The 24,542-nt window shown below is 59.0% G+C and overlaps 2 protein-coding genes across 2 annotated transcripts; one reads left to right on the top strand and one right to left on the bottom strand.

The window, feature by feature from the left end:
* Positions 1 to 4,049: 4,049 nt before the first annotated feature.
* On the bottom strand, positions 4,050 to 9,660 carry LOC114000833 (tumor necrosis factor ligand superfamily member 10-like). The gene is made up of 5 exons (XM_027745461.2): positions 9,361 to 9,660; positions 6,039 to 6,185; positions 5,734 to 5,770; positions 5,248 to 5,355; positions 4,050 to 4,938 (listed from the first exon to the last, which is right to left on the bottom strand). The coding sequence occupies exons 1-5, from the start codon at positions 9,613 to 9,615 to the stop codon at positions 4,502 to 4,504; spliced, it is 984 nt and encodes a 327-aa protein (XP_027601262.1). The 5' UTR covers positions 9,616 to 9,660; the 3' UTR covers positions 4,050 to 4,501.
* Positions 9,661 to 16,192: 6,532 nt separating this feature from the next.
* Positions 16,193 to 21,843, top strand: LOC114000834 (carcinoembryonic antigen-related cell adhesion molecule 1-like). Its single transcript, XM_039387326.1, has 6 exons — positions 16,193 to 16,302; positions 17,480 to 17,809; positions 17,899 to 18,168; positions 18,351 to 18,410; positions 19,574 to 19,622; positions 20,361 to 21,843. Exons 1-6 carry the CDS (start codon positions 16,212 to 16,214, stop codon positions 20,362 to 20,364), a joined length of 804 nt encoding a protein of 267 aa, XP_039243260.1. The 5' UTR covers positions 16,193 to 16,211; the 3' UTR covers positions 20,365 to 21,843.
* Positions 21,844 to 24,542: the final 2,699 nt, after the last annotated feature.

The following is a 24,542-nucleotide window of genomic DNA, read 5'->3' as shown; positions in this document are numbered from 1 at the left end:
GCCAGCGGGGATGTGTCTGCGAGGGAATGGGGAGGAATGGGGAGGAGCAGCCGCTGCAATCGGGGGCTGCTGCTGCGCGCCAGAGGCTGAGCAGGGAAAGGCAACTGGCACTGGAAAAGGAGAGAAACCCCGTGCGGAGCAAAGAAATCCTCCTAACTTCCTCAGTGGGACCTCAGGGAAGGGGCTGGGAGCAGCACGGCTGAGATGGGATCGGACTAAATGGCCTTTAAAGGTCCTTCCAACCCAAACCGTCTGTGATTCCGTGATGGATGAACTGCGGGCTCCTGCCTGCGGCAGCGCTGGGTCCCCTCCGCTTGGTCACGGTGCCCCAGCATGAATGTTTTCCCAAGGGTTTAACGAGCGTCCCGCCTCCTGCAGCTCCACGAATCCTTCGTGCTGCAGCAAAAAGGGTTTCTGGTTTTGTCTCCCTTTTTCCAGGCTGAATTACTGCCTGGGGGGGAGCGGTGGCTGGTGAGGTGCCCTGCGCACCCTGGGGCAGAGCGTGGGGTGCCAGCAGCGGTGGTGGGGTCACACCCCGCTGCCTTTCTTTGTGTGCTTTATTTACAATGTCCCGAGGAATGATTTCCTGGGGCGGTGACGTGTTTTTTTGGAGTGGATTTCCTCCTCCCGCCACAAACTCGGGCCGGGCTGGGGACTTGAAAGTAAAACAAGATCTTGTCTGGGAGGAGATGGAGACTTGGAGGTAGTGATGAGGCTGGCTCGTAACAACAAACGGGAAAAAAAAAGAGCCTTTGAACGCAGGATTTATTTAGAGACAAAGGGTCGGGGCCGTGAACGCCCTGGGCTGGGCTCCTCTGCACTGAGGTAAAAGCAGCTCCTCTGCAGGGGAGATAAGAGGGTCCTTTGTCAGTGGCTGCAGGAAGCAGTTTCTGCCTGGATTGAATCCACGTGGAGAGGCCATGAGAAATCAGGTCAATGTGGAATTGTTATTAGTGCAGCAGTGACCCCCCCACCCCTCTGGTTTAGAGCAGGAGGGGATCATAGACTCATGGAATGGTTTGGGTTGGGAGGGACCTTAAAGATCAGCCACACCCTGCCATGGGCAGGGACACCTTCCACCAGCCCAGGTTGCTCCAAGCCCCATCCAACCCAGCCTTGGACACTTCCAGGGATCCAGGGGCAGCCCCAGCTTCTCTGGGCAACCTGTGCCAGGGCCTCCCCACCCTCCCAGGGAAGAATTCCTTCCCAATATCCCATCTAACCCTACCATCCTTTAGCCCAAGGCTATCGAGGAAGGGCTGGGAGCTCTTGGAGCTGTCACCACAAGGATGTGCTGCCTGGGGAGCTGGAGCTCTCGGTTTTGGGGAATTTCATTATTTCATCTGCACTGCTCTGAGCTGGAGGGATGTGCTGGCACAGGAGGCACTGGGAAAGCAGCCCTGGATTGTGTGGGATGATCTGCCCTGTCTTTGGCACTGGAAAGCCAAACTGCTCCTCACTGTGGGAGAGGTTTGGTCCCTGCACTGAGGCTCCCGTTCCCCCAGGGCACGTGTTGTGTTCCCACAGCACGTCCCCACCTGCCCTGGCCTCACCCAGCTCTGCCCTCAGCTGGAGGGAGGGATCTGGCCGGCATCCAGAGGGAAGGCCACAGCCTCTGCTGCTGCTGAGCATGTCCAACAGTGCAGTACCAGGTGAGACTTTGGGCACTATGTTTGTAGAAGTATTTGAGGTAACTGCATTGTTCCCCAGACTGAGTTAGATGCAAATGAAGTGAATTGGTGATGCCAGAAATAAAGAGTTTCCCCAGATAGGGGGACTGTTGTGACATTATTTAGTAATGAATCTGTTGAAAGCAAATGTCTGTTGTGGCTCCACCACACCCCTCCTTCCAAGACCTCAGGAATTGGTGGTGTTTCTACTCTTGCTTGTCTTTAAAAAAAAAAGCCTAAAGAAAACAGATTTTGGGAAGTATGTAGCAGGATCAGCTCAATCCTTTGATGCAAAAGTGATTTAGTGACCATTGACTCTCCAATAGGACCTACAGTGAACTTGTCAGGAATACTCAAGTTAAAATAGTGAGATGTCTTTTTTAATAAACAACTTTAAGAATAAAAAAAAAATCTCTATGAGAAGTCTTCCATATTTTGGTTTATTTACTTCCTCAGTTAGAGAAAAGTGTTGCATCCTCACCCAGGTCTCTCCACACTTTATTCTTCTCTCCTCCCTGGAGCATGTCCTGGGGCAGGCAGTGTTGGTGCAGGGAGGTTTTGGTGGAGGCTGGGTTTTTCTGCTGCCACCCAATCCAGGTGTTGTCCAGGTGGGAACAGTCAGCCAGGCTGCATGTCCCTGGCCAGGCTGAGCCCATCTGCTGGAAGCACCAGGGCAGGGAAGGGGCAGAGGGGGGGCTGAGTCTGCTCTGGGCAACCCGTGCCAGTGCCTCACCGCCCTCACAGAGAGGAATTCCATCCCATCTCTCTTTGCACCACTCATCTCTCCCCAGACGGGGTGAGGCTGCTCTTTGCCCTGACGCTGGTGGAGTTCTCCTTCCCCGATCCATCCACCCACGAGCCCTCTCCTTTCCAGGAAAGTGGAGTGGCCCATGGCCCGCTGGCGCCGGGCCCGGCTCTCCCCGCTCATGCACACGGGGCTGCTTTCCCTGCTTCCTTCCCGGCAAACACAACCTCCTGCCGGCTCCATCGGGCCATGTCCACTTTAAACCCCCTTTCAAAGGAAATCTTGGAACCACCTGCTGCATTTCCTGCAGCCCTGGCTTGGCTGGTTCAGCCCTGAGCTCCCGTGGCTGCTGCCAGAGGAGGCAGGATGCGGAGCCGGGATGAGCTCAGTGCTCACCAAGGGGGGAGTTTGGGACTGGTGGGGATGTCAAGAGCCCTGGAAGCCCCATTCCTGTTGTGGGTCACCAAGGTGGCTGGGACAGGAGGAGGTGGGATGAGAGGTGGAGGGAAAGGGATCATTTTCAACGTGGTTTTGGAATGGAAGGGTTTGGAATGCGCTTTCGGGTTTTGTTTGCTTTGGGCAAGAGCCCAACGTGCCCCAGGGCCAAGTGCTGCAGAGCTGAGGCTCAGCTCAGCTCCCTCTGTCCTTCCACCCCTCTGTTCCTCCCTCCCCCCGTGGTGACTGGGGATATGGGACCCTGCAGCCCTGCCACGGGGGGATCAGCCCTGTGACCCCCTTGGAGGCGGCAGGAGGATGCTCTCAGCGCTCTCTGGCTTTGGATGAGTTTTTGGAGGGAGGCTCCGGGTGCCAGGGTGGCACCGTGCCCCTGGGAGGGTTGTGTCAGCCCCCCTGGAGCAGGAGCCTGCAGGAGATGGGGGCTGGTGAGTGGGAATGCCCAGCACCTGGGGGTGTGGAGGGATGTGGGAACCACCTGGCTCAGCCCCCCAGGCCCAGCCAAGGATGCAGGGGGGGGTCAGGCCTGGAAAGCTGTGGGAGCAATGGCAGGAGCCAGGAGCAGCCCCTGCCCAGCCATGGCGTGGTGGGGACCCACTGTGGCACCCTGGGGTCTGGCTGGGCCTTGGGCTGGGCCCTGCCTGAACCCCTCTTTGGCCTCTGAGGTGGCCTCCATCACCTGGGGTGGGTTTGGTCCCTCCAAGGTCCTGCCATGACCTCTGGGCTCACCCGGTGCTGGAATCCTGCAGATGAAGGACTGCCAGGGCTGGAGGGGTGAGGAAGCGGGGGCTGCGCTGGTCCCTCAGGGCTGGGGGGGACAAAATCCCCAAGGGAGGAGGTGCTTGGGCAGCAGTGATGGAGAGCTCCTGGTCCTGTGCAGCCTGGCTGGGCACCACACTCCCCAGTGCCACGTGCCGGGTGTGGTGCCGGGGCTGGCGACTGCTCCGACGTCGCCGTCCTGCTCTTTGCCCTCCCTGGAGCCCATCACCGGTGTGGCCCCAGGTTTCTGATCTGCCCAAACCGAAACTCCTTCACTCCTTTCCAGAGGCTGACACTGGATCTGCCTCATCCCTGCAGGCAGTGGCCTGGGGGTGCCAGCCCTGTGCCCCCTCTGGGGGTGCCAGCCCTGTGCCCCCTCTGGGGGTGCCAGCCCTGTGCCCCCTGTGCTGCTGCTCCCTGCTCACCCTGGCTGCTGCCCCAGCACCTCCAGCCCAGGGTCCCTGGCACCCACAGCCCAGCTGGGGCTGTCCCTGCCCGAGGTGGGGTCAGACTCGTGGAGGGTCACCCCATCACGGGGACACTGTGTCTTGCCATGGCAGGTGTGGCCCTGGTGCCCTTCCTGCTGCAGGGCCTGGGAGGTGATGTGCCACCAGGGCTGGGATGTCTCCCATCATGCATGTCCTCTGTAAGTCCTTGGGGACCCTTCCAGGGTCTCAGGCTTCCTCCCACCTGGATGGTGGCCCCAAGCACAGCAGGTCCCTGCGGGCAGCCGCGCCTCGTGCCCTCTCTGGTTTGTCCCTCACCGCAAAGGACAGGACACACTGGGAAGGACCCTGTGCCACCCCCTGGCCATTGGGCCGCTGTCCCGGGGCCACGTGGGAGCATCAGCGGGCAGGTGGGAGCAGAGGGGGTGTCAGAGGTCGAGCCGGAAGGCCCCGAAGTAGCTGGCAGCTGCGTCGTTGTAGTCGATGGCCAAGGAGGACACGGAGACGAAGAGCTCGTCGCCGGCCTTGAGCTCGAACAGTCCGCCCTGGTAGAGCGCGTGCAGCCCGTAGTCCGCCTCGGGTGCCCAGCACTTGGTGCCCACGCCCTTGAGCAGCAGGATGGGCTGGCTGTGGGGTGGCTGCCACTGGATGCACTGCACGAGCTGCGGGCCCGACTCCTGGGCGCCGGCGCTGCGGTAGCGGAAATAGATCTGGGAGTACACGTAGTACTTGCCCGGCTGCTCGACCCGGAGCCGCCCGTCGCGGTAGGTGATGTTCTGCAGGTGGGAGTGCAGGGTGCTGTGCTCCCAGCGGGTGATGGCGTGGCGGCACGACTGAGACAGGTTCCCGAAGCGCTCCGAGGCTCCTGGGGAAAGGGAGGGTCACTGAGGGGAGCGGCCTGGCAGGTTCAGGTGAAGGGGAGGGGGTGGCTCTAACTCTCTCCCACTCTGGAGGGATGGGGAAGGTGGCCTTGGACTGGTCCCCATCTGTCACCCAACATCTCCTCCCATGCTGGTCCTTTGCCCTTTGGGAGAGGTCTCTCCCCTGTTCCCATCTCGGACACCACCTGGTGCTCAGTGGGGCTCCCCAACCTCCTTGTCCTGGTCACCCGCCCTTTGGGGGAGTCCTCTCCCCTGTTCCCATCTTGGAAACCCACTGGTGCACCTCGACTCACCATCCTGGGTCAGGCTCTGAGGGCGGAGGGTGAGATGTGCCGAGGGCTTCCCGGCTGTTTTGGGAGGAACCTGCCCCTCCGAGGTGTTGAAGTAGCTCCGCCAGGCCTCTGCAGGACAGGGACAATCAGCTGTAGAGGACCAAGTGTGGGGACACCCAGCCCTGTGCCAGCAGGGCAGGGAAATGCCCCACTGACCCATCAGAGAGAAAGGTTATTCGGGGTCTTGTCAATCATTATCTAACGTGTCTGAGCTATCCCATGGCCCTGGTTCCCTGGACTCCAGACAGGTGGACATGGCTGTCCCTCCAGCCCATTCCTGGGACTTGTGCCCTTCACCACCCAGTGGGAAGGTTCTCCCCTCTCCCGCCCAGCTCACAGCACCAGAGTCAGGGCTGGAGCCCACCAGCCCCCCCGCTGCTGACATCCCGGTGTGTGCATGTGGATCCCAGCTCCGGCTGCTCCCCCGGAGCTGGGAGAGGGACTCACCCTTCACTGCGCTCCTGCGGAGGATGTTCTCTGTCACCTGGGCCACAGAGAGGAGAAGGTCCCACGGTTAAAGGTGAAACAGGGGTTTCCCACACCCCAGCTCCTCCTCCAAGCCCCCGTCACCCTGTTTGTAACACTGTCTCTGTGCCCCACCATCTCCTTGCTGTGGAGGGCCTGGGTCCAGCCCCCTCCTTAAACCATCCTTACCATTCCCCCCCTCCTACCCCTGCAGGGAGGTGGATGGGCAAACTGAGGCAGGGGGGCAGCCAGGAGGTCTCCCATCCTCCCCTGCTCCCCAGGCTCACCGTGGCCACGTAGGCTTTGATGGTGCTGGCCAGCTTGAGGCAGGTCTGGCTGCTGCTCAGCTCCTCCAGGCTGGAGCCCTCGGGCTGCTGATTGAGCATCTGCAGACACCGCAGCTCTTCCGCACTCCCCGGAGCCTGGGATTTCAGCTGGGATGGAAACAAACCGGCATGTCAAACTGGGATGGAGAAAGGGGGCAATGGGGCATGGACGTGGGACAGCCACCTTCAGCTTGGCTCCTCCAGCACCAGGGGGGCTCAGAGAAGGACCCTGAGCTGCCCCAGTCCCAGAGCTGGCAGTGGGACAGGCGGCACCACCAGGATGCAAACCCGGCTGTGTCTCCTGTGTAGGATGGAGGGGGCAGTGGGAGGCTGGGTGGATCTGAGTTCAGGCAAAGTTCTGTTTTTTGTGGATTGGACATGCTAAATCTCATCTTGTCCTCCCGTGATCCTTTGCAGAAGCCCATCCCAGTGCTTCTGGAAGCACTCCAGCCCCTTTCATGGAGTTCCAACGCCAAGCGGGAGGTGGAGGCGGAGGAGGAGGCAGGACTCGAGGACTCTTACAAGCCACAGAGCACCAAGTAAATAACCCAAAATTCCCCTTATCCATCTTCTTATCTCTTCCTCCCTCCCCCGGGGAAAATGAGGCTTCTCCAGCTCCAGGAAGTGCTCACTGCTCTGGGGCAGAAGCTGCCCCACCAGCCTCGGCTCCGTGGGCTCCGGGAGGCACGAGCTGCTGCAGGAGGCTGGACGTGCCTGGGCAGCCAGGGCCACGCTCCTCCTGCTTCCCGACCTGAGCTGGGATTGCAAAACAAGCTCTGGCACAGCTTGGCTCTTCCAACTGCCGAGCTGGGACCCTGAGCAGTGCCAGGGCAGCCCAGGCAGGTCTTGGGCACTTCCCTGTGCTGGCTTGTGGTTTGGGATGGGAAGCCTTCCCTTCCCCTGGCCAGCTGCCCCTCCCCAGCTGTCCCGGGGCTGTCCCGGCCCCGCTCTGGCCGTGGTGTGGCTGTGGTGACCGTCACATCTGGTGGCCACAGGGTCACCCCACACTGTGCTGCTGTCTAGGGCATGGGGAAACTGAGGCACAGATGGAATGGCTGCCCTGAAATCAGTGTGCCAGGAGCTGGGAACGAACACACTGGCTCGTTGGCCACCCTACCTCTGTCACATGGGTGGTTTCCAGATCCCAGGACAGACCCAGGAGGCTTTGGGTCGTCACCCAGGGCTTGGCCACCTCCAGAACCCCCAGACCCCTCCCCTCCACAGCTGTGGGTACTCACTGCCTCACACCAGTATGTGCTCACCCTTGGGATCTATATCCCATCTACATGTGGATATGCCTCTATATCAACAGAATATTGGGATCAATACAGCCTCTAGATCTGCAGAATGTTGGGATCAGGATGGCCTCTCTATCAGCAGAATATGGGGATCAATACAGCCTCTAAATCCATAGAATATTGGGATCAATCGAGCCTCTAATCCACAGAATACTGGGATCAATACAGCCTCTAGATCCACAGAATACTGGGATCAATAGAACCTCTATATCCACAGGATATTGGGATCAATAGAGACTGTATCTGCAGGACAGCCACGTGATGTCAGATTGAAGGGATTTGGGTTCCTTTCTGCACTCTTGTGCCCCTGGCTGGACCTGCCAGGGGGGCACGATTCCCTGTGGATGGGCTGCGGGTGACCCCGGAGGGTGTTCCCTGCGCACACCTGCCCGCCCAGGGGGGTGCCGGGGGGTGCCAAGGCAGTGAATCCCGAGGGATGGGGCTGTTCCCGTGGCATCCCCGCGGCGGGTGCGTGTTCGGGCAGGGCAGCGCACACACCTCCGGGCTGCCCGGAGCGCTGACTACGGAGTGTGCCCGCGGAACCGGGGTCAGCCCGGCCCGGGGAGGCGCTGGAGCGAGTCCAGAGGATGCTCCGAGTGCTGGAGCCCCTCTGCTCTGGAGTCATGCTGGGAGAGCTGGAGGTGTTCAGTCTGGAGAAGAGAAGGCTCCAGGGAGAACTTAGAGCCCCTTCCAGGGCCTAAAGAGGCTCCAGGAGACTGACTCCCTGTTCCCAGCACAGATCTCAGGAGGGATCCAGTGACCGGCCGCTGAAATCGGCCCCAATCGGTCCATTTCCGTGGTTTCCCCCTCCCTTCAGCTCTTCCCTGGGGCTCTGTCTCCCTCATTCGCCTGCTCCCTCCAGCGCCTTTCATGCGGCGCCTTTCATGTAAATCCCTCACAGCGGGATCACACGTGACTCAGGGATGGAAACAAAGCCTAAAGGAGGGCTGGAGCCCTCTCCAAAGGATGCTCCAGACAGGCTGTTTATTCCTCCGTGGGCTGGGCTTTTCCCTTTTCCCCGTCTCCGGTGTGGTTTGTGGAATGTCTGGCACTGCAGGACTCGTTTCTTGCCGGACCCTCAGGGATGAGGGTGCCCTCCATGGCGGCCCTGAGTTTCCCTCTCCCCGTGGATCTCTCGTCTGGTGTTTCCCTGACGCTGCTGGGGGGTTGTTGTGGGTTGGAATCAGCGGCTGGAGGGAGCTGGGAGGGTGTTGGCAGGATCGTGGCCAAGTTTGTGAGTGATTTGGCCCGAGTGACCCCACGGGAGGTGGGAATGGCGGGATCCCAGCACAGTTGTTGGGATTGCACAGGAGCAAGAGCACAAGAGCTGCTGGAATGGGGGGGGGGGGGTGCTGGTATGGGGGTCCCAGCATTTCACAGAGCGGGTGAGGAGGATTTGGGGGTCCTGGAGTGTGGAAGAGTTGGGAATGGAGGAAGGGGAAGATGAAGCAGGAACCAGGGGTCGGCGGGGCCCGGAGCCCAAGGAAATCCCCCCACATCCACTTCTGGGGCTGGAGAATCTGATGGGACCCCAGGGCAGGGCCCCCTTCCAATGAGGACCTTCAGCTCCAGACAGAGCCCAGGACAAAGGCTCTGTCTCTCCACATCTGGATCCGCGACAGTGTCCACCCCTCCCTCCTCGCCTCCACATCTGGATCTGCAGCTCCGGGCGGAGCTCGGGCAGTGTCCACCCCGCATTCCACATCTGGATCCGCGGCTCCCTGGGGGGCCGGGGGCAGTGTCCACCCCCTCCCCTGCCCCCACATCTGGGTCCGCGGCTCCCTGTGGAGCTGGAGACGGTCTCAACCCCCCATTCCACATCTGGATCCGCGGCTCCCGGGGGCCCGGGGCAGTGCCGGTCGCTGCCGTGCCCGGCAGAGGCGCGGAGCGGGGAGCGGGCAGAGCCCTCCCGCAGCCACCGGCACTCCCTCCCGGTCCCGGCCCCCCCCGGAAAACGGGGCGGGGGGTCGCGGGGCAAAGCTCACCTTGGAGATGGCCATGGTGAAGTAGACGAAGAGGCCGGTGGTGGAGGCGATCTGCACTGCCAGGATGGCCATGACAGCCACGCTGCCCCACAGGGGACCGCACCGCCGCCGCCGCCGCTGCCCCCGCACCGCCCCGGGGCCGCCGTCCGGACCGGGAGCGGGGCCGGGACCGGGACCCTCCGCCAGCATGGGCGCCTCCGAGCCGCCGCTGTCGGAGCGCAGGTAGTGCCCGGCGCTGGGCGGGTGCGGGGCCATGGCCCGGCCCGGTCCCGCTGTCCCGGTCCCGCTGTCCCGGTCCCGCTGTCCCGGGCACCGAGCGGCGGCAGCGACCCGCGGGGGCGGGGCCGGGGCGAGGCCGATTGGCGGAGGGCGTGTCTGGGGGCGGGACCTGCGGCCGGAGGGGCGGGGCCTCCGCGGGGACCGAGCGGTGACACCGGGACCGACGGTGACACCGGGACCGAGCGGTGACACCGGGACCAGGCGGTGACACCGGGACTGACTGCTGGGGGAATGTGCCCACCCTGCCCACCTGGACTGGGCACAGGGCTGCCCTCTGCACCCTGAGAGCTCTGTCCTGCAGGTGGGTCACGCTCCCATCACTCTGCAATGGAAACTCGGAGTAGTTTGGAAAGCAAACAGAAAGGCGGGAGTGGGTGAGACACCTCCAGTGCCACCCTGGAGGTATCTGCCCCATGGGCCATCCCGTTCCCAGGACATCTGGCCCTTCAGTGTCTCCAGGCCAGCGCTGCAGCTCACAGGGACATGTCACTGAGATGTGGCTGTGAAACCAGAGCTCCTCTGAGCCCCCCAGGGCTGACCCCCCACAGGGGTCCCCTCGGTGCTGCTCTCCTTGGTGAGAGCTGAGACCCAAAGCTCTGCCAGACTGTGATCCATGATGGGCTCTAACCCATCTGTGATACCTCAGGAGTAACATCAATTCAGGATTTGGCCCTTAAGCCTGGATTTTCTGGGATAATTCAAAGAGAAACAGCAGGTCCAGTTTCTCTTCTCCTGATAGCTTTGTGGGGCTGAGGGGAAGCAGCATCTGCCTCTCAGGTCTCTAAGCACCTTGGGCTTGGGTGGGGGGACAGGAATTGTCCCTTCCCACAACTGCCAGGGCAGGAGTTTGAAGGAAAACCTCCCCAGCATCCTTCCAGTCCTACTTTTCTGCTTTCTTTTCCCTTAGGGATGGTGTTGGTGTCTGTGTGGCACTGCCAGGCTCTTCGCCACGTTAGGAGAGGGGAGTGCCCACCCTCCTGTGGGTCAGGGGGTGATGATGAGGCAACATGAGGCTGTTTGGGGGTCTCCCCCCAGGACATGAGGAGATGCCCCTTGTCAGGGGGTGCTCAGGGCTGGTCCCCTGCCTGTCCCCAAATGCAGCCACCACTTGCAGTATGGGGGTGGCCCCAATGTCCGAGCTGGTCATACATGGGGCAGAGCATGGCAAAGGCTCTGGCAGCTCCTGCCTTTCCTCCTGCCTGAATTGGAGCCCGTGGGGTCACCACAAGTGACTCTGGACCCCTTTCTACGTCCTTTCCTGGGCACTCTGGGCTCTGTTTGTGGCAGCAGCTGCTCTTGATGGCCCCTGGGCATCCCTGACTCCGTGCAGAGCCCTTTGACCTGCCCTCATGACCTCCCAGATGTGGGAAAGGGTGCAATTAGTCACTTTATCAGCTTTTGTTGCTGTTGTAAAAGCCTTTGGCCGGGCTGTACTAATGCCTTTGCATCACGGATCTAATCAGTTACTGCACTTTCCAGTGTCTCCAAATGTCTCCAGTGGGCTGTGATGGGCAAAGGCAGAGGATGGGAAGCAGGCTGGTGTTTTTCTGGCATTTTCTGGGTAACAGAAAGGTTTTGTCTCTTGCTCTTTAAACAAAAAAGGCCACACTGCTGTAGTTTGGGGGCTGCACTCCCCCCTGTTCCCTGTTCCCTGTTGAGCTGCACTGGAACCTGCTCAGATCAAAGCTGCAGGAGCAGGGAGAAGGAGGGGGGACCCCAGAAGACACGAGGGCTGAGGGCTAGAGGGCTGAGGACTGATTTATTACCAACCAAAGCCTCTTAGCTCAGGCTGCTTGCTGGCCTCTCATCGCTACCACCTCTGCTTTTCCAGCAGGAATGGGCTGCTGAACTCCCTGGGGAACCCCTGCCCGTTCCATCTCCATATTGCATCACTCTGGATGCTCCTCAGACAAAGGGATCTTCCACCCCAAAGCCTCTGCCAAGCCCATGAGTGTTTTTTCCCCCTTGTCTGCCAGCTCAGCGTGTACCTGGTGCCCAGAGCCCGGAGCTGCTCTGTTGTGGCACCATCCCTGCCCTGGCAAGGAGCTGTTTCCCCAGGTGAGATGCCTTCCATGGAGTTTGGGGAGCACACTGAGTTTCGGGGCAGATGACTAATTATGTCTGAAAAATCCGATGACAAATCAACCCTCCTGGTTGTTCTCATGAAAAAGGCTCAGGGCCTGCAGAACCAGGTGGAGAGGGAAGAGCTGGAAAAGGCCCATCTGGGAAACAAACTACTTTCCAACCTGGTCTAGGGGAAGGTGTCCCTGCCCATGGCAGGGAGCTGGAACCAGATGAGCTTTAAGATTCCTTCCAGCCCAAACCATTCCATGATTCCGTGGTTTGCAAGTGGGACATGGATGTACATTCTGAAGCACCTTGGGACCGCTGATCCCTGTGTTGCTCCATCAGATGGGGCAGGGATGCAGCTGGGCTCTGCCAAGGAGAAGAGGGAAGCCAGGAGCAACCAGAACCCGGAGCTTGGGGCTGCTCTCTGGGCCTTGGAGGAGGGAGATTTGTCTGTGAGTCAGGGCAGGACCAGAACTGGAACTGTGCAGAGAAAACTGGGTGGGAGCCAGGGAAAAAAAACGCCTCGGTCCTGGCTGAGGAATTGTTTTTCACTTCTAATGTTTCCTGGTCTGTGCACTGGGAGAGCCGGGTCAGTGGAGCCTGGAAATCTGTTTCCTCAGTGCTCTGCTGTGCAGAGCAAGTGCAGGGGAGCGGGAGAGGGGTTTGTTGGAGCCTCCCAGTGCCACCAGTGAGGGGCTGGGACGGGGGAAAAACCCAGCAGGGGATACCTGCATGGAGATGGGAATTGTATCTCTGGGATTTCCCAGCCTGTCCCTTGGATTCACTTCAGTTTGCTTCAGGCAGGATGGTGGAATGTGCCATTTATGTTATTTGCCATGTTTTATGGAATGTCTGTGGGTTGGCCAAGGCTGGACCCCCCTAAGCTGGGTCTCTGTAAGACATCCCTCCCAGGGGAAGCCCCAGAGCCAGGTCTCAGCTCCCCGTGGCTGCTCCTTTAAGCAAAGCCCAGCCTGGCACTGGCTCCAGCAGCTGAGGATTCCAAACATGTGCTGGCCACACGATCCTGATCCTCTGTCAGGAAACAGCAGCCCCTGGGATGTGGAGTCATCGCGTGCAGCTCAGGAGCTGCTGCAACCTCCCTGGAATGTGCCCTCAGATGTTTGTCTTTCGGTTTGAATCGATCAGTTCCTGTGTCAAGGTGTTTTTCAGGGAAAAACCTCTTCCCCATCACACCCTACCTCCAACAGGAAGGTCAGTGGATCCAGCTGATGTGCAGGATGAACTCACCTTCTTGACCAGTGAAGCACCCTCTGGGAACCCTGCGCTGGGCTCAGGCTTACCCTGCCCTCTCCTGGTGCCAGGGACCAGCCTTGCTCCCATATCCAGCCTTATTCCAAGGCCCAGCAGAGCCAGAGGATTCACGGTGCCTTGGCTCCCTTCCCTTCTGTGCCTCAGCTTCCCCCTCTCCAGCCTGGGCTCTCAGTTCCATAGAATCAGAATCCCAGAATGGTTTGGGTTGGAAGGGACCTTAAAGTTCACCTCCATCCACCCCTGCCATGGGCAGGGACACCTTCCACCGTCCCAGGTTTCTCCAAGCCCTGTCCAACCTGGCCTTGAACACTTCCAGTGATGGAAGTGTCCAGCCACAATCTCTCTGGGCAATCTGTACCAGGGCCTCGCCACCCTCAGAGGGAATTTATTCCCAACATCCTATCTAACCCTGCCCTCTGGCAGCGGGAAGCCATTCCCCCTTGTCCCATCACTCCAGACCCTTGTCCAAAGTCCCTCTCCAGCTCTCGTGTGTGAGGGCAGAGACCCTCTGCCTTGTCTCCCAGGAATCTGTAGCTATGTGGAGGCTGGGGAGGGTGGTTTCAGTGAAACTATGCTTGGGGCTGACTCAGAGCCTCCCACTGCAGGTTTCCTGCTGGCTCAGCACTTTTCCATCCCCTCCTCCCTCCCCCTCCCCAGAATTCTCTCTCCAGCTCCTTGTGAAGATGCTGAACTCCATTCACTGCCTGTGGAGCTGGGAGAGGCCCCTTGCCCTTGCTGGGGGAGCTCACAGGGGTAGGGGGGAGCGTGTGTGTGTTCCCTGCCTGCCTCTGTCTTACAGAAACATTGTTTTGGGATGAACCTTGCACATTTTGGGTTGATGCACACCTGGCTTTGGCTGCGCAGGGTGGAGGGGCAGCAAGTTTTGGCCCCTCCCAGCCTTTGGGCTGCTACAGGGAGGAATCAGCCATGAGGATCCAGCCTCTTTCCCCCAAACCCTGGGAGCACCCCCAGCCATTCCCTGGGTCTCTCCCCACCTGGAGCTGGGGCCAGGGTTTGCTTGTCCCTGTTGTCACGGGGAGGATGGAGACCTTCCCTGCTTGGTGGCACCAGGGCATCTCCAGAGCTGCTCCAGCCCCACACGTGCCAGGCCCCAAGTGGGAGAGGATAGGTTGGCTTGGATGGGCACAAGCTGGTGCTCACAGCCCTTGCTGAGCTCAGGCTGGTGGGGGGACCTGGAGCTTGGGAGCCAAGGGGTAGGGAGAGAGGGGAAGGAGGATCAGGGACATTCCATAGTGATCCAGGCAGCTCCTGTGCAGCTCGTGGGAGTTTGGGTGGAGGAGCCCCATGAAGCCTCAGACCAGCAAGGGATGTAGAACCCTAAAGCTGCTGACCCAGCAATATCCTCTGGAACACCCCCAGGCGGGACAGCAGCTCCAAGACACACATGCCCTGGCCAGGAGCACCCCAGGCTCCAGCAGGGGATGATTTTCTGCTGCAGCTCCTTCCCTGGGTTGGGCTCCCTCATCCCAGCACTTCAGCTCGCTCCTCGGACAGCTGATCTCCTCACTCCCTCTAGTGGGATGGCTGCGTGGCTCCTGCCTGAGTCCACTTTCCTCCTCTTAATGTCCTTCTGGAGATCCTCCTCTGGCCATGCTGGGTCTGGTCCCTGCTCCAGCCCCTGTCCCTGCAGCCACGCTCCCCTTGTTGGTCCTGGAGGGGTCTGGTACCCACGGAGGGAGCAGAGCATCCCCCACGAGACACCCCAAAAGCTTCGTGCGAGGCTTTTTCGGGTGTGGTGGCTCCATCCTACCCCCAGCCCTGCTCTCCCTGGTGTTTTGTGCACACACAATGCCAGGAGTTGTGAATTCATCCTGTTCCCAGCTGCAGCCACATCAGGTGTGTGACCCCTCTCGCCTGCCCTGGGAGCACCCGACACCACTGCTTTCACCCACGTTGGTGATCCTGGCTCAGCATCTCCCCTCTGAGGGGGTGCAGGCTGCCAAGCCACGCTCCTCCAGGGAAAAATGTCCCTCTGGATAGGGACCAAGGGGACCCAGAGGTGATGGGTGTTGAGTTTGTTGTGTTTCTGAGGTTGCTGGGGGCCAGGAATAGGTGTCAAGAAGGGTGTCTGAGCCTGCCTTCAGCAGTAAGATCTCCTGCCCAGGGTACTCAAACCAGTTTGGCTTGGCTGAGGTTTTTATGTCTGCATCTAGTATATCTATATCTATATCTATATCTATATCTATATCTATATCTATATCTATATCTATCTATATCATCTATATCTATATCTATCTATATATCTACCTATATCTATCTGTTTATGCCTATATCTATTTTTATATCTCTATCTAATCTATATTTATTCATCTATATATCTCATGGGTTGGTTTCCCAGCCTCCAGCCTCCCAAAGCACCACGTAGGCTTTTCCTGCCACAAAACATCTGTTTGTGCCCTCCTCACCCTCCCAAGCTGCCCAAGTGATGGAAACCACCGAGGGAAGGAGGAGAACACCCTCTCCCTCCCCATCTGTTCCCCACGGAACATTCCGTGATGACCTCCTGGGGGAGCAGCGGGATCTTTATGTCCCAGCCGCGGTCCCGTCCTTCCCACAGCCCTCCCTGGAGCTGGAGGACTGCTCCAGGAAATGATTAATCCCCAGTTTTTGTTGCTGTGGTGGGATCCTTTGCCCCGTGAAGGACCCCCGGGGGCAGGGGATGGGGTGAGGCCATTCCCTCAGTGCCTCTGTGCTGGGATTTGGGGCGTTTGCCCCGTGACAGGTACGGGAGGGGCAGGAGGAGGCAGCGCCCAGGGCCTTGGGGGGGTTCTGTGGGTTGGGTTTGGATGTCCTGGGGAGGGGAGAGGAGGGAAGGCGAGGAGAAAGAGAGGAAGAGGAGAGGAGGAGGAGAGGAGAGAAGGAAAAGAGGAAGACAGGAGCAGGAGAAGAGGGGAGAGAGAAGAAGAGAGGAGGAGAAAGAGAGGAGGAAGAAAGGAGGAAGAGACGAGGAAGAGAAGAGAGGAGGAAGAGGAGGATGAGGAGGATGAGGAGGGGAAGAAGGTGAGGAGGGGAAGGGAGGGAAGGAGGGAGAAAGGGAGGAGGAGGAAGAAGAGGAGGAGAGCAAGCAAGGGGGGGGGAGGAGGAGAGGAGAGGAGGAGGAGGAGGAGGAGGAGGAGGAAGAGGCGAGGAACCGCCCGGAACCGCCCGGTCCCGCCCCAACGGATCTGCCCGAGTCTCGTGGCGGAGCCGCCGCTGTACCGGCCCCGCAGATGTTCCCCGTCCCCCTCCTCCCCTTCCTCCTCTCCCTCCTCCTCCTCCTCCTCGCCCCCGGCAGCGCGGCAGCCGGCCCGGGGATCACAGGCGAGTCTCTGCCCCGGGAGGAGCGGGGGAAATACCCGCGATGCCCCCGCCTGGGGGTCGGTCACGCTCCGGGGGTGCCCGCGGGTCTCACCCGGCGCGTTCCGGGCAGGTTTTGCTGAGCTGGGACCAGTCGGGGGCGAGCGCGGGGGGAAAGGCGGGCGGGGGCCCCTCCCGCAGCATCGAGCCCTCCGGCTCTGGGGGGCTGCTCCTGGCGCCTGTTTTAAGAAGCCAAGGCGAGTCCAGGCTCGGGCACGCCTTAATCCCGGGGAAAAGCTTTTAGAGGAAGGTCGGGAAGGGACTTGCGGCTTTTCTCGGCTCTCGGCGCGTTTTCCCGGCAGGGCCCCGCGGGCGGTGGGCTCTGCCCGGGGGGTCCCGCAGCTCCGTCCCCCGGGGTCTGTCCCCTGTAACGTGGGAGGAGCCTTTCCGTGTCGCTGCTTAAAGACTTGGGGGTCTGGGTGGGTGAGAAGCTCAACGCGACCCGGCCAACACGGCTGAATGCCCACAGCGTGGGCAGCAGGGCAGGGGGGCATTCTGCCCCTCTGCCCCCCCAGGTGAGACCCCACCTGCAGAGCTGCCTCCAGCCCCGGGGAACAACATCAGAAGGATGTGGAGCCGTTGGAGCAAGTCCAGAGAAGGCCCCCCCAAGGGCTGGAGCCCCTCTGCTCTGGAGCCAGGCTGGGAGAGCTGGGGGGGTTCACCTGGAGAAGAGAAGGCTCCAGGAAGACCTGAGAGCCCCTTGCAGGGCCTAAAGGGGCTCCAGGAGAGCTGGAGAGGGACTGGGGACAAGGGCCTGGTGTGACAGGACAAGGGGGAATGGTTTCTTGGTGAAGGTAGGGTCAGATGGGATATTGGGAAGAAGTTCTTCCATGTGAGGCTGGTGAAGCCCTGGCACACATTGCCCTCCAACACTCCCCATCCCTGGGAGAGTCCAAGGCTGAGCTGGACGAGGCTTGGAGCAACCTGGGCTAGTGGAAGGTGTCCCTGCCCATGGGACTGGCTGATCTTTAAAGTCCCTTCCAAACCGTTCCATGATTCATGATTCTATAAATAATCCCCTCCTCGGCCCCACTGTTTGTGAGCAGCTGAGCCAGGAAGGGTTCCTGCAGCACCTCCTTCATCCCCGGTGGGTGAAGTGGGATCTCTGTAGCCGTGGAGTCACCCCTGGTTTCTTTTCCAGCCCGCACACTCGCTCCGTGCTACTCGGCCGACCTCAGCCCAGCCTCGGGGCGCCTGGTCTCGGCCGTGGGCTGCACCGTGCTGCTCACGGTGCCCCGGCTGCGGGTGGGCAGAGCGGTGTCCTGGGAATACAGAGCGGGCGTGGAGCAGGGCGTCATCCTCCGCTATGCCTTCGACCGGCCCCCCAGCACGGCTCGCCCCTACGAGAACCGCACGAGGTTCAACGAGACCAACTTCTCGCTGCAGATGGTGCTGCGGCGCGGCGACGGGCGGCTGTACCGCCTCAGCTCCGAGGAGGAGGCCACGGACTGGTTCCAGCTGTACGTTGTTGGTGAGTGATGCCACGGCCAACCCTCCTCCGTGGCCGGGCATCCGCGCAGCCGCGGGTTTGCCCGCTGACAGTCCGCCTGTCTCTCCCAGAACCGCTGTCCGAGCCAGAAATCGTGGGCAACTCGTCGGTGAAGGCAGGAGACGACACCAAACTGGTCTGCAACGTCCTGAAGGGGAAGGCAGACTTGTACTGGTGGAAGAAAAATGGGAAGCTGCTTCTGGGAAGTGACCGCATCCAGTTTGAGGACAACAGCACGCTGTGCATCGTCAGGGTGTCGATGAGGGACAGCGGGTACTACGCGTGCGTGGTGCGCAACGCCGTGAGCCAGAACGAGACCTCCTTCCTGCTCCATGTCCACCGTGAGTGGGGGCTCCTTCCCCCTGCCCAGGGAAAGAAACGGGGGAAAACAGCCCCCAAAGAGGGATCCTGTCTCTCCTGCTGCCCCCCCGTCTCCCTGTGCTGCATGGGCAGGTTCTTGCTTGGAGGGGGCGGGGGGTTGAATTTCCTCTGGTGCAGAGGATGAGGGTTCTCCCCTTTGCAGACTCGGCGAACGTGGTGCTGCCCGTGGTCCTGGCGTGCGTGGTGGTCGGCTGCCTCGCAGGTGGGTGCTGGGGAGCAGCTGGTGGGTGCTGGGCTGACCCTTTACCCTGCCTGCTGCCTGGCTGGTGGGTGCTGTGGCAGGTGCTGTGCACCAGAAGGGCACCGTGTGGCAGGACCTGGCCTTGCCACCCTACACCCTACAGGCAGGAGCTGGGCTTTGTCCCAGCTGTTGTTTCAGGCAGGGTGTCCCCAATCCGAGGAGGTCCTGCTGTCCTCCGTTGTCCTCTTTTGCTTCCCTTTGCCTCCCTCCCCCCCTGGGCACAAGAGGGAAGGTTGTCATGAAAACCCCTCCTGCACATCCAGAACAGGCAGGAGGTTATATTTGACTGTCCTGATCTGGGCCAGCCTCCAACAAAACCCCGTGGTTGCCAGGGGAGGTCACGCATCCCTTCTAGGGTGACAACCCCGAACCCCCCACCGTGCTCTGCTGCGGTTTTCTACCCTCAGAAGGGAAATGTGCTTCCAGTCTTGCTTTTCCTCCTTTTTTGGAGCTGGAGAGTGTCTTCTGGCCCATCCCATCCCATCCCATCCCATCCCATCCCATCCCATCCCATCCCATCCCATCCCATCCCTAATTGCTGGCGAAGTGGGGATTTTAATTCTCAGATTGCCAACTGAGGGACAAAAAAACCCCAAGAACCACCCAAGCCTGGACCTGGACCTGGATCTGGTTTGAATGGAGTGGGAGGTTCTCCCCGGGGGTTGTAGGTGTGTTTTGTTGTTGCACAAAGATTTCAGGTTTTTCCTGTGAAAAGCCTCGGGGCACTGGGGAGGTGCTGGAAAAGCTCCTGGCTGTGCTCCTGCTCTGCTCATCCCATCACACTGCCCTTCTCCCTGCTCACACGTGGCCAGAGCTGGTGGCTGGTCCCCTCCCTGGCTGTTGATGGGACTGGGACCTGTGGGGCACCGTGGGGTTGGGCAGGGGGGGTCTCCCCCATACCCCAAACCCCAGCCCTGTGTCGGGAAGGGCTGGTGGACACTCCTGGGTTGAGGTTTCCCACCTGGAGCAGGGTGTTTAATGGAGATGGGGATGATGGGGCTTGGAGCAACTTGGTCTAGGGGAAGGTCCCTGCCCATAGCAGGGGATTGGAACTGGATGGGCTTTAAGGTTCCTTCCAATCCAAACCATTCTGGGATGATGCTGATGGCTGCTTTTATCCCCAGGTATCTTCGTCTGGTGCAGGAAAACGGAGCAGCCATTTCGGCTCTGTAGGTAAGATGCCTCCAGCCCCCTCCTGGGGGTGGCCCTGCTTCTCCAGCCAAAACTTACTATCTACAAGCCCAAGTCTGTCCTTGGCTGGATCGGAGCAAGCTGGAGAAATGAGGGAGCTTGGAGTGCTATCCCAGCCTCTCCTGGTAAGAGGCAGTGGAGGGGCTGCTCTCCCCACTCTGAAGGCTCAGAGGATTTGCTGTCCTCCCCTTTTTAATCCCCACTGTGATTTAGGCTGGGATTTACTCTGGAAATATTCTTGATTCCCTCCCCCCCGAGCCTGATGCTCCTGGTTATCTTAGCTCTGGAATATGCTCTTTAATGAGTGGGGTTTTGAATACTCCAGAAATTTCTGGGAAGCAAGTGACTCTCTAAATGTTCTCAGAAGTCACTCACTCTGTGTGACCACGCACACACTTGGGCTGTTAACTAGAGCTTCCTAGAGAGTAGTGGGTCCTTAAGGATGGAAAACCCATCCCACGTTGCTGCTGGTTGAAAACAAGAGAGCTCTCAGGTGCCTTGTGCAGCCAGGTAGGTCCCAGGTAACTCCTCCCGGGGATAAATTCGCCAAGGTACCTCGTGGAGTTTGGAGCAGAGCAGAATTCCAGACCTTCTGGCACTGCCACTGCCAGCATGGGACACCCTGAGCTGCCTGAGGCCTTGGAGGGGTCCAGGTGAGCAGCAGATGGAGGATCCATGCCCGGGACATGGCTCAGATGAGAACCTCTCCTCTCCTTGCAGGTAGAGCTGCCTCAGCTGTTCCCTCGCTGCCCTTCCCTGATGATGGACGTTGCTGGGAATGCTGGGTGTCCCATCCAGTCCCAGCCTCTCCCAGGCTCACCTCTGAGGTGTTCAAGCTGCTGAAACCCACAAATTTTTTTGGAAAACACCGGCTTGGACTATTTGTGTTGTCCTGCTCTTTCCCAGGGCCCCTCGCGCGTCTCTGAAGGAGATGGGCACAGCTGTGCCTGCTTCATCTCTCCATCCCTCTCCTGGCTTCCTCCAGAGGCCTGGGTGGGCTCATGGCTCTGGGAAGAGCCACCATCCACACTGGGCAAATCCACAGTCCTGGGGATGCTGGGAAATGCTGTTTGGTGCCAGCCCTGCTGTGCCAGGGGCTTGCCAGGGGCGCTCTGTGGGCTTTCCACTCCCTTTGACCCTCAGAGGGAGGGAAAAGGGCAGGATTTTGCTGTTTGTGCATCCAGGAGGGGAGGGAGGCAGTGGAAGGTGGCAGGGAATGGGGGAACAGCAAAGGAGTTCAGTTTTCAAAAGCAAATCCCAAAGAAATCCCTGCTGCTGGACGATGGTGGGATGCTCCCGAGCCCATCTCCTCTGTTCTCTTTGGGCTCTGGCAGGATCAGGGGACATCCCTGAAGACATCCATCCTCTTCCCAACATGAGCCAGCTGGGTTGACCATGTGTCAGTGCCAGCTTGTGCTTCCTGTTTGCTGCTCCAACAAGTGACAGCAGCCTTGGATATGGCCAGGTCAGCCTTACCTGTCCCCTCCTGTCCTCCTGTCCCCTCCATCCCTGTGCTGTGTCCACAGGGCTCTCCTGGGCTTTGCTGTGAAGGGAATGTCATTCCTATAGAAAGCATCTCCCCCCTGGAGAGAACTGGATGCTCTCCTGGGGTGCTGGACCCCGAGGTGTTTGTACCCCCCTTTCAGTCCGATGGGGACAACCCTGAGCCGGTCCCCAGCACCTCTGGAAGGGGTGTTGGATGTCCTGGTCACTTGGGGACCTCTCTGTGCTCCGAGCCACCAGTCTGGGGGGTGTTTCTGTGCTGGGGTCTTGCCTGAAGAGCTGCAAGAGCTTTCCTGGCCAGGGCAGCGGGGGGTTCCCTCTCCCCAGGGTTATCCTTTCTCAGAGAACAGAAATTCTCCTGGGAGAGGCTCAAATCCCATCCCTGAGCTCTCCTACACCTCTTTCTGGGAGCAAATTGGGAAATGGTGGGAGAGATCACTGGGATAGTCAGGCTCTCAACCTGGGGTTTCTTGGAGCGATTCAAGGAAGCAAAAGAGTTTGGGTGGTTTGGGGTTCCAGCCTCGTTGGAGGCTTCAGGGCAGGTTGTCATGTTCCTTGTTGCACTTGCAGGTGTGAAAAGCAGCCACACAGTTTTACAAATAACATTTTTCTAAGTATTTCAGAGAGTTGCCTGCAAATTGTTTTGGAGACTTTGTGTTTTTTATAGTGTCTCTTACTGCTAATAAAAGCATATACGTTATCCCAGTGGATATCCCTGTTATCACACGTCATCCCCGTGAGGCTTAGGGGTGGAAAATGCCCCCTCGGGGTATCTGGAGCCTGTGGTAGCAGTGGAATGTGCTCCCCCATGTGAGTGTCAGCCCTTGGGGGTGGGTTGTAGCTGGTGGCAGACGTGGGAATGCTGGATTTATCCTGTTGCCCAGCTCTGCTGTGCTGGGAAGGGCATTTGCTGCTGCTGTGGGGTTCCTGTATCCCCATCCCCTCCCTCACCCAACCCCTGTGGCAGTGACAGCCTGAGACACTCAGCTGGGGTTAAAAACAACCCAGCAACTCTGCTCCAGCTCTGGGTGAGGGTATTTTTAACCTGTCTCAGTTCCCTGAGTCACGGAGACCTGGCACGACCCAGGGAAGAGCCGCTTCCCAAGAAGCACGGCTGGGGCTGCCCCAGGGCCAGCCCGGGAAGGGGGGGATTTTTGGGGAGGTTTCACCTCTGGGGTTCATCTGGTGGCCTTTGGGTTTGTGCTCAGCAGCTGTTTGTGGTCAGAAAAGCACGTCTGGGCTGTAGGAAACACAGTGCATTGGAAGCAGCCTCTGGGAAAGGCTGAGTATGGAGTGTATAAAGTGATGAGTTTAAACGTGCCCCGAGTAAATAAATCCCTGTGTTTGTATCCTGGAGTGTGTCAGATGTGCTGGGATGTACTTGGGGAAGAGATCTTGGCAGCATCCATCTCCTCCCGTCCTTGGTTTGTGCCTTTGTGTCCTTCCTCCACCTTTACTACTGGTAAAGCGAGTGGGCATTTCAAGTTACTACAGGATTACTCACAATTCATGTGTGTATGTCGTGCTCCCACCGTGTGTATCTATGGTTAATCCCTTACACAAATACCTATATATTATATACAGGTGTTAGTGGCAGTCTCACTAGTGGAGTGCTCATCCAACCACTCCAGGAGCCAGGCCAATTGCTGCTGGACAGAGTCTCCTGCAGGATGATCCATGTTGGAATCTGGGGTCAGGCCATCATTCCCGAGCAGGGTCGCAGCTCAGGTAGAGAAATTCCTGCAGGGGGAGGCTGGTTTTGGGTAGGAAGTGAGTGATTTTTGGTGGTGTAGTGACATGAGGGGGTGCAGGATACCACTCCCTGGAGCAGGTCTTTCTGTTGCACCTGGAAACTGCCTCAAATAATCCGATTTCCTGTTTTTCTCAGACCTGTTTTTGCTTCCCTGGGCCCTTTCTCTCATCCTCCAGCTGGAACAGCCAAGACCCTTTGCCTCTTCCTGCTTTCCCAGACCGTTGTCTACCTTTTTAAACTCAGTTTCCCTTTTCCAGATGATGTTTGTTGCTGCTGTTTCTTGGTTTCGTGCTCCTCGGGGTGTCTGGGGCCGATCTTGAGCACCCAGTGGCACTTCCCGGATGCATCCTCAGGGATGTGCTGGCTCCCGGGCTGGCAGTGCCCTGGCTGCCAGATATCTCAGCATCCAGGCATCTCAGCAGGCATCTTCTGCCAGGATTGTTCCTGTTACAGCCTTTCTGGCTGCTCCATCAGCCGCTCACACACTGGCACCAAATCCTCGGAGCACATTTTGCCCAGGATGGGGCATTGTAGGGCCATGGACACCAGGCTGAGTTGGGACATCATGTTGAGCATGGACACCACGTGGACCACGAACATCATACCGAGCGTGGACACCACGATCCAGCGAGGCAAAGGTGGCCAGCAGTGTCCTGGGCTGCATAAGGAGGAGCATCACAGTTGGACCCGATGATCTTGGGGGTCTTTCTGAGCCTTTGTGATTCTGTGACACCACAGGAGGGGACCCTTTGCCTCTGCTCAGCACTGGTGAGTCCCCAGCTGGGGACTGGGTCTGGTTTTGGGCTCCTCAGCACCTTGGGAATATGGGCTGGTTGGAGAGAGTCCAGCAAAGGGCCACAGGGGTGATCCAGGTGCTGAAGGATCCCCTGTCCAAGGAGAGGCTGGGAGAGCTGGGGGAGGCTCAGGGGTCTCGTCAAGGGGGATAAATATCTAAAGGGGCTTGTAAAGGAGAGTGAGACAGAATTTTTACTGGTGCCACTGACAGGCCAAGAGGCAATGGGCACATTAATAAGGAAATTCACCCCAAATACAGGAAAACTGCCTTACTGTGAGGATGACCAGGAGATAACATGGATTGTCCAGGGAGCTTGTGGCCTCTCCATGCTTGTCAGCATCCAAAAGCCTCCTGGCCATGGTCCTGAGCAGCCTCATGCCCTCAGCAGGTCTGGTATAGCCTGAGAGATTCAATCAGCCACTGTTTTTTTTTTAACCTTAATGATATTAGACGAAGGCCAGAGACTGCTGACAAGGGCTCAGCAAACACAAAGTCAATAAATAAATCAAATTTACTGTTCCCAGGAAGACAGAGCAGAAGGCTCAGGGATGTACAAACATGGCCCATGGCCTCCAGGGAAGCTCCTTTCCACCCAGCAATAATCAGAGATTCTTATAGGAGGGAGAAAATCCCCTTTGCAAAGAGCAGGACCCATCAATTCCTGTTCATTCCCCTTGGACTGGCTGTGAGGTTCCCCTGGGGGCCCAGTTGCAGGAATATATAGGGATGGGAGAAACCAAAAAAAAAAAAAAAAATACTTAAAAAAGCCAGAGAAATGGTGAATTCTCCCCTCCTCTCTCTAATACAGGCACGATCACAGGTGCCAGCAAGAAGCTGAGCATGACATAGA

This window comes from Pipra filicauda, unplaced genomic scaffold (assembly GCF_003945595.2).
Source record: "Pipra filicauda isolate LSUMZ 115617 unplaced genomic scaffold, ASM394559v2 scaffold554_size360964_pilon, whole genome shotgun sequence".
NCBI lineage: Eukaryota > Metazoa > Chordata > Aves > Passeriformes > Pipridae > Pipra > Pipra filicauda.
Note: the sequence above shows the minus strand (reverse complement) of the source record. Positions and strands in the feature narration are given on the sequence as shown.

What these genes read in the sequence shown, in the direction of transcription:
- LOC114000833 (XM_027745461.2), bottom strand. Translation starts at nt 9,615, where the DNA reads ATGGCCCCGCACCCGCCCAGCGCCGGGCACTACCTGCGCTCCGACAGC. An exon ending in CCGCAGGAGCGCAGTGAAGG is followed by an intron (nt 5,356 to 5,733) that starts GTGAGTCCCTCT and finishes CCTGTCCTGCAG; the next exon opens with AGGCCTGGCGGAGCTACTTC. An exon ending in TCAGAGCCTGACCCAGGATG is followed by an intron (nt 4,939 to 5,247) that starts GTGAGTCGAGGT and finishes CCCTTTCCCCAG; the next exon opens with GAGCCTCGGAGCGCTTCGGG.
- LOC114000834 (XM_039387326.1), top strand. Translation starts at nt 16,212, where the DNA reads ATGTTCCCCGTCCCCCTCCTCCCCTTCCTCCTCTCCCTCCTCCTCCTC. An exon ending in GTTCCAGCTGTACGTTGTTG is followed by an intron (nt 17,810 to 17,898) that starts GTGAGTGATGCC and finishes TGTCTCTCCCAG; the next exon opens with AACCGCTGTCCGAGCCAGAA. An exon ending in CTTCCTGCTCCATGTCCACC is followed by an intron (nt 18,169 to 18,350) that starts GTGAGTGGGGGC and finishes TCCCCTTTGCAG; the next exon opens with ACTCGGCGAACGTGGTGCTG.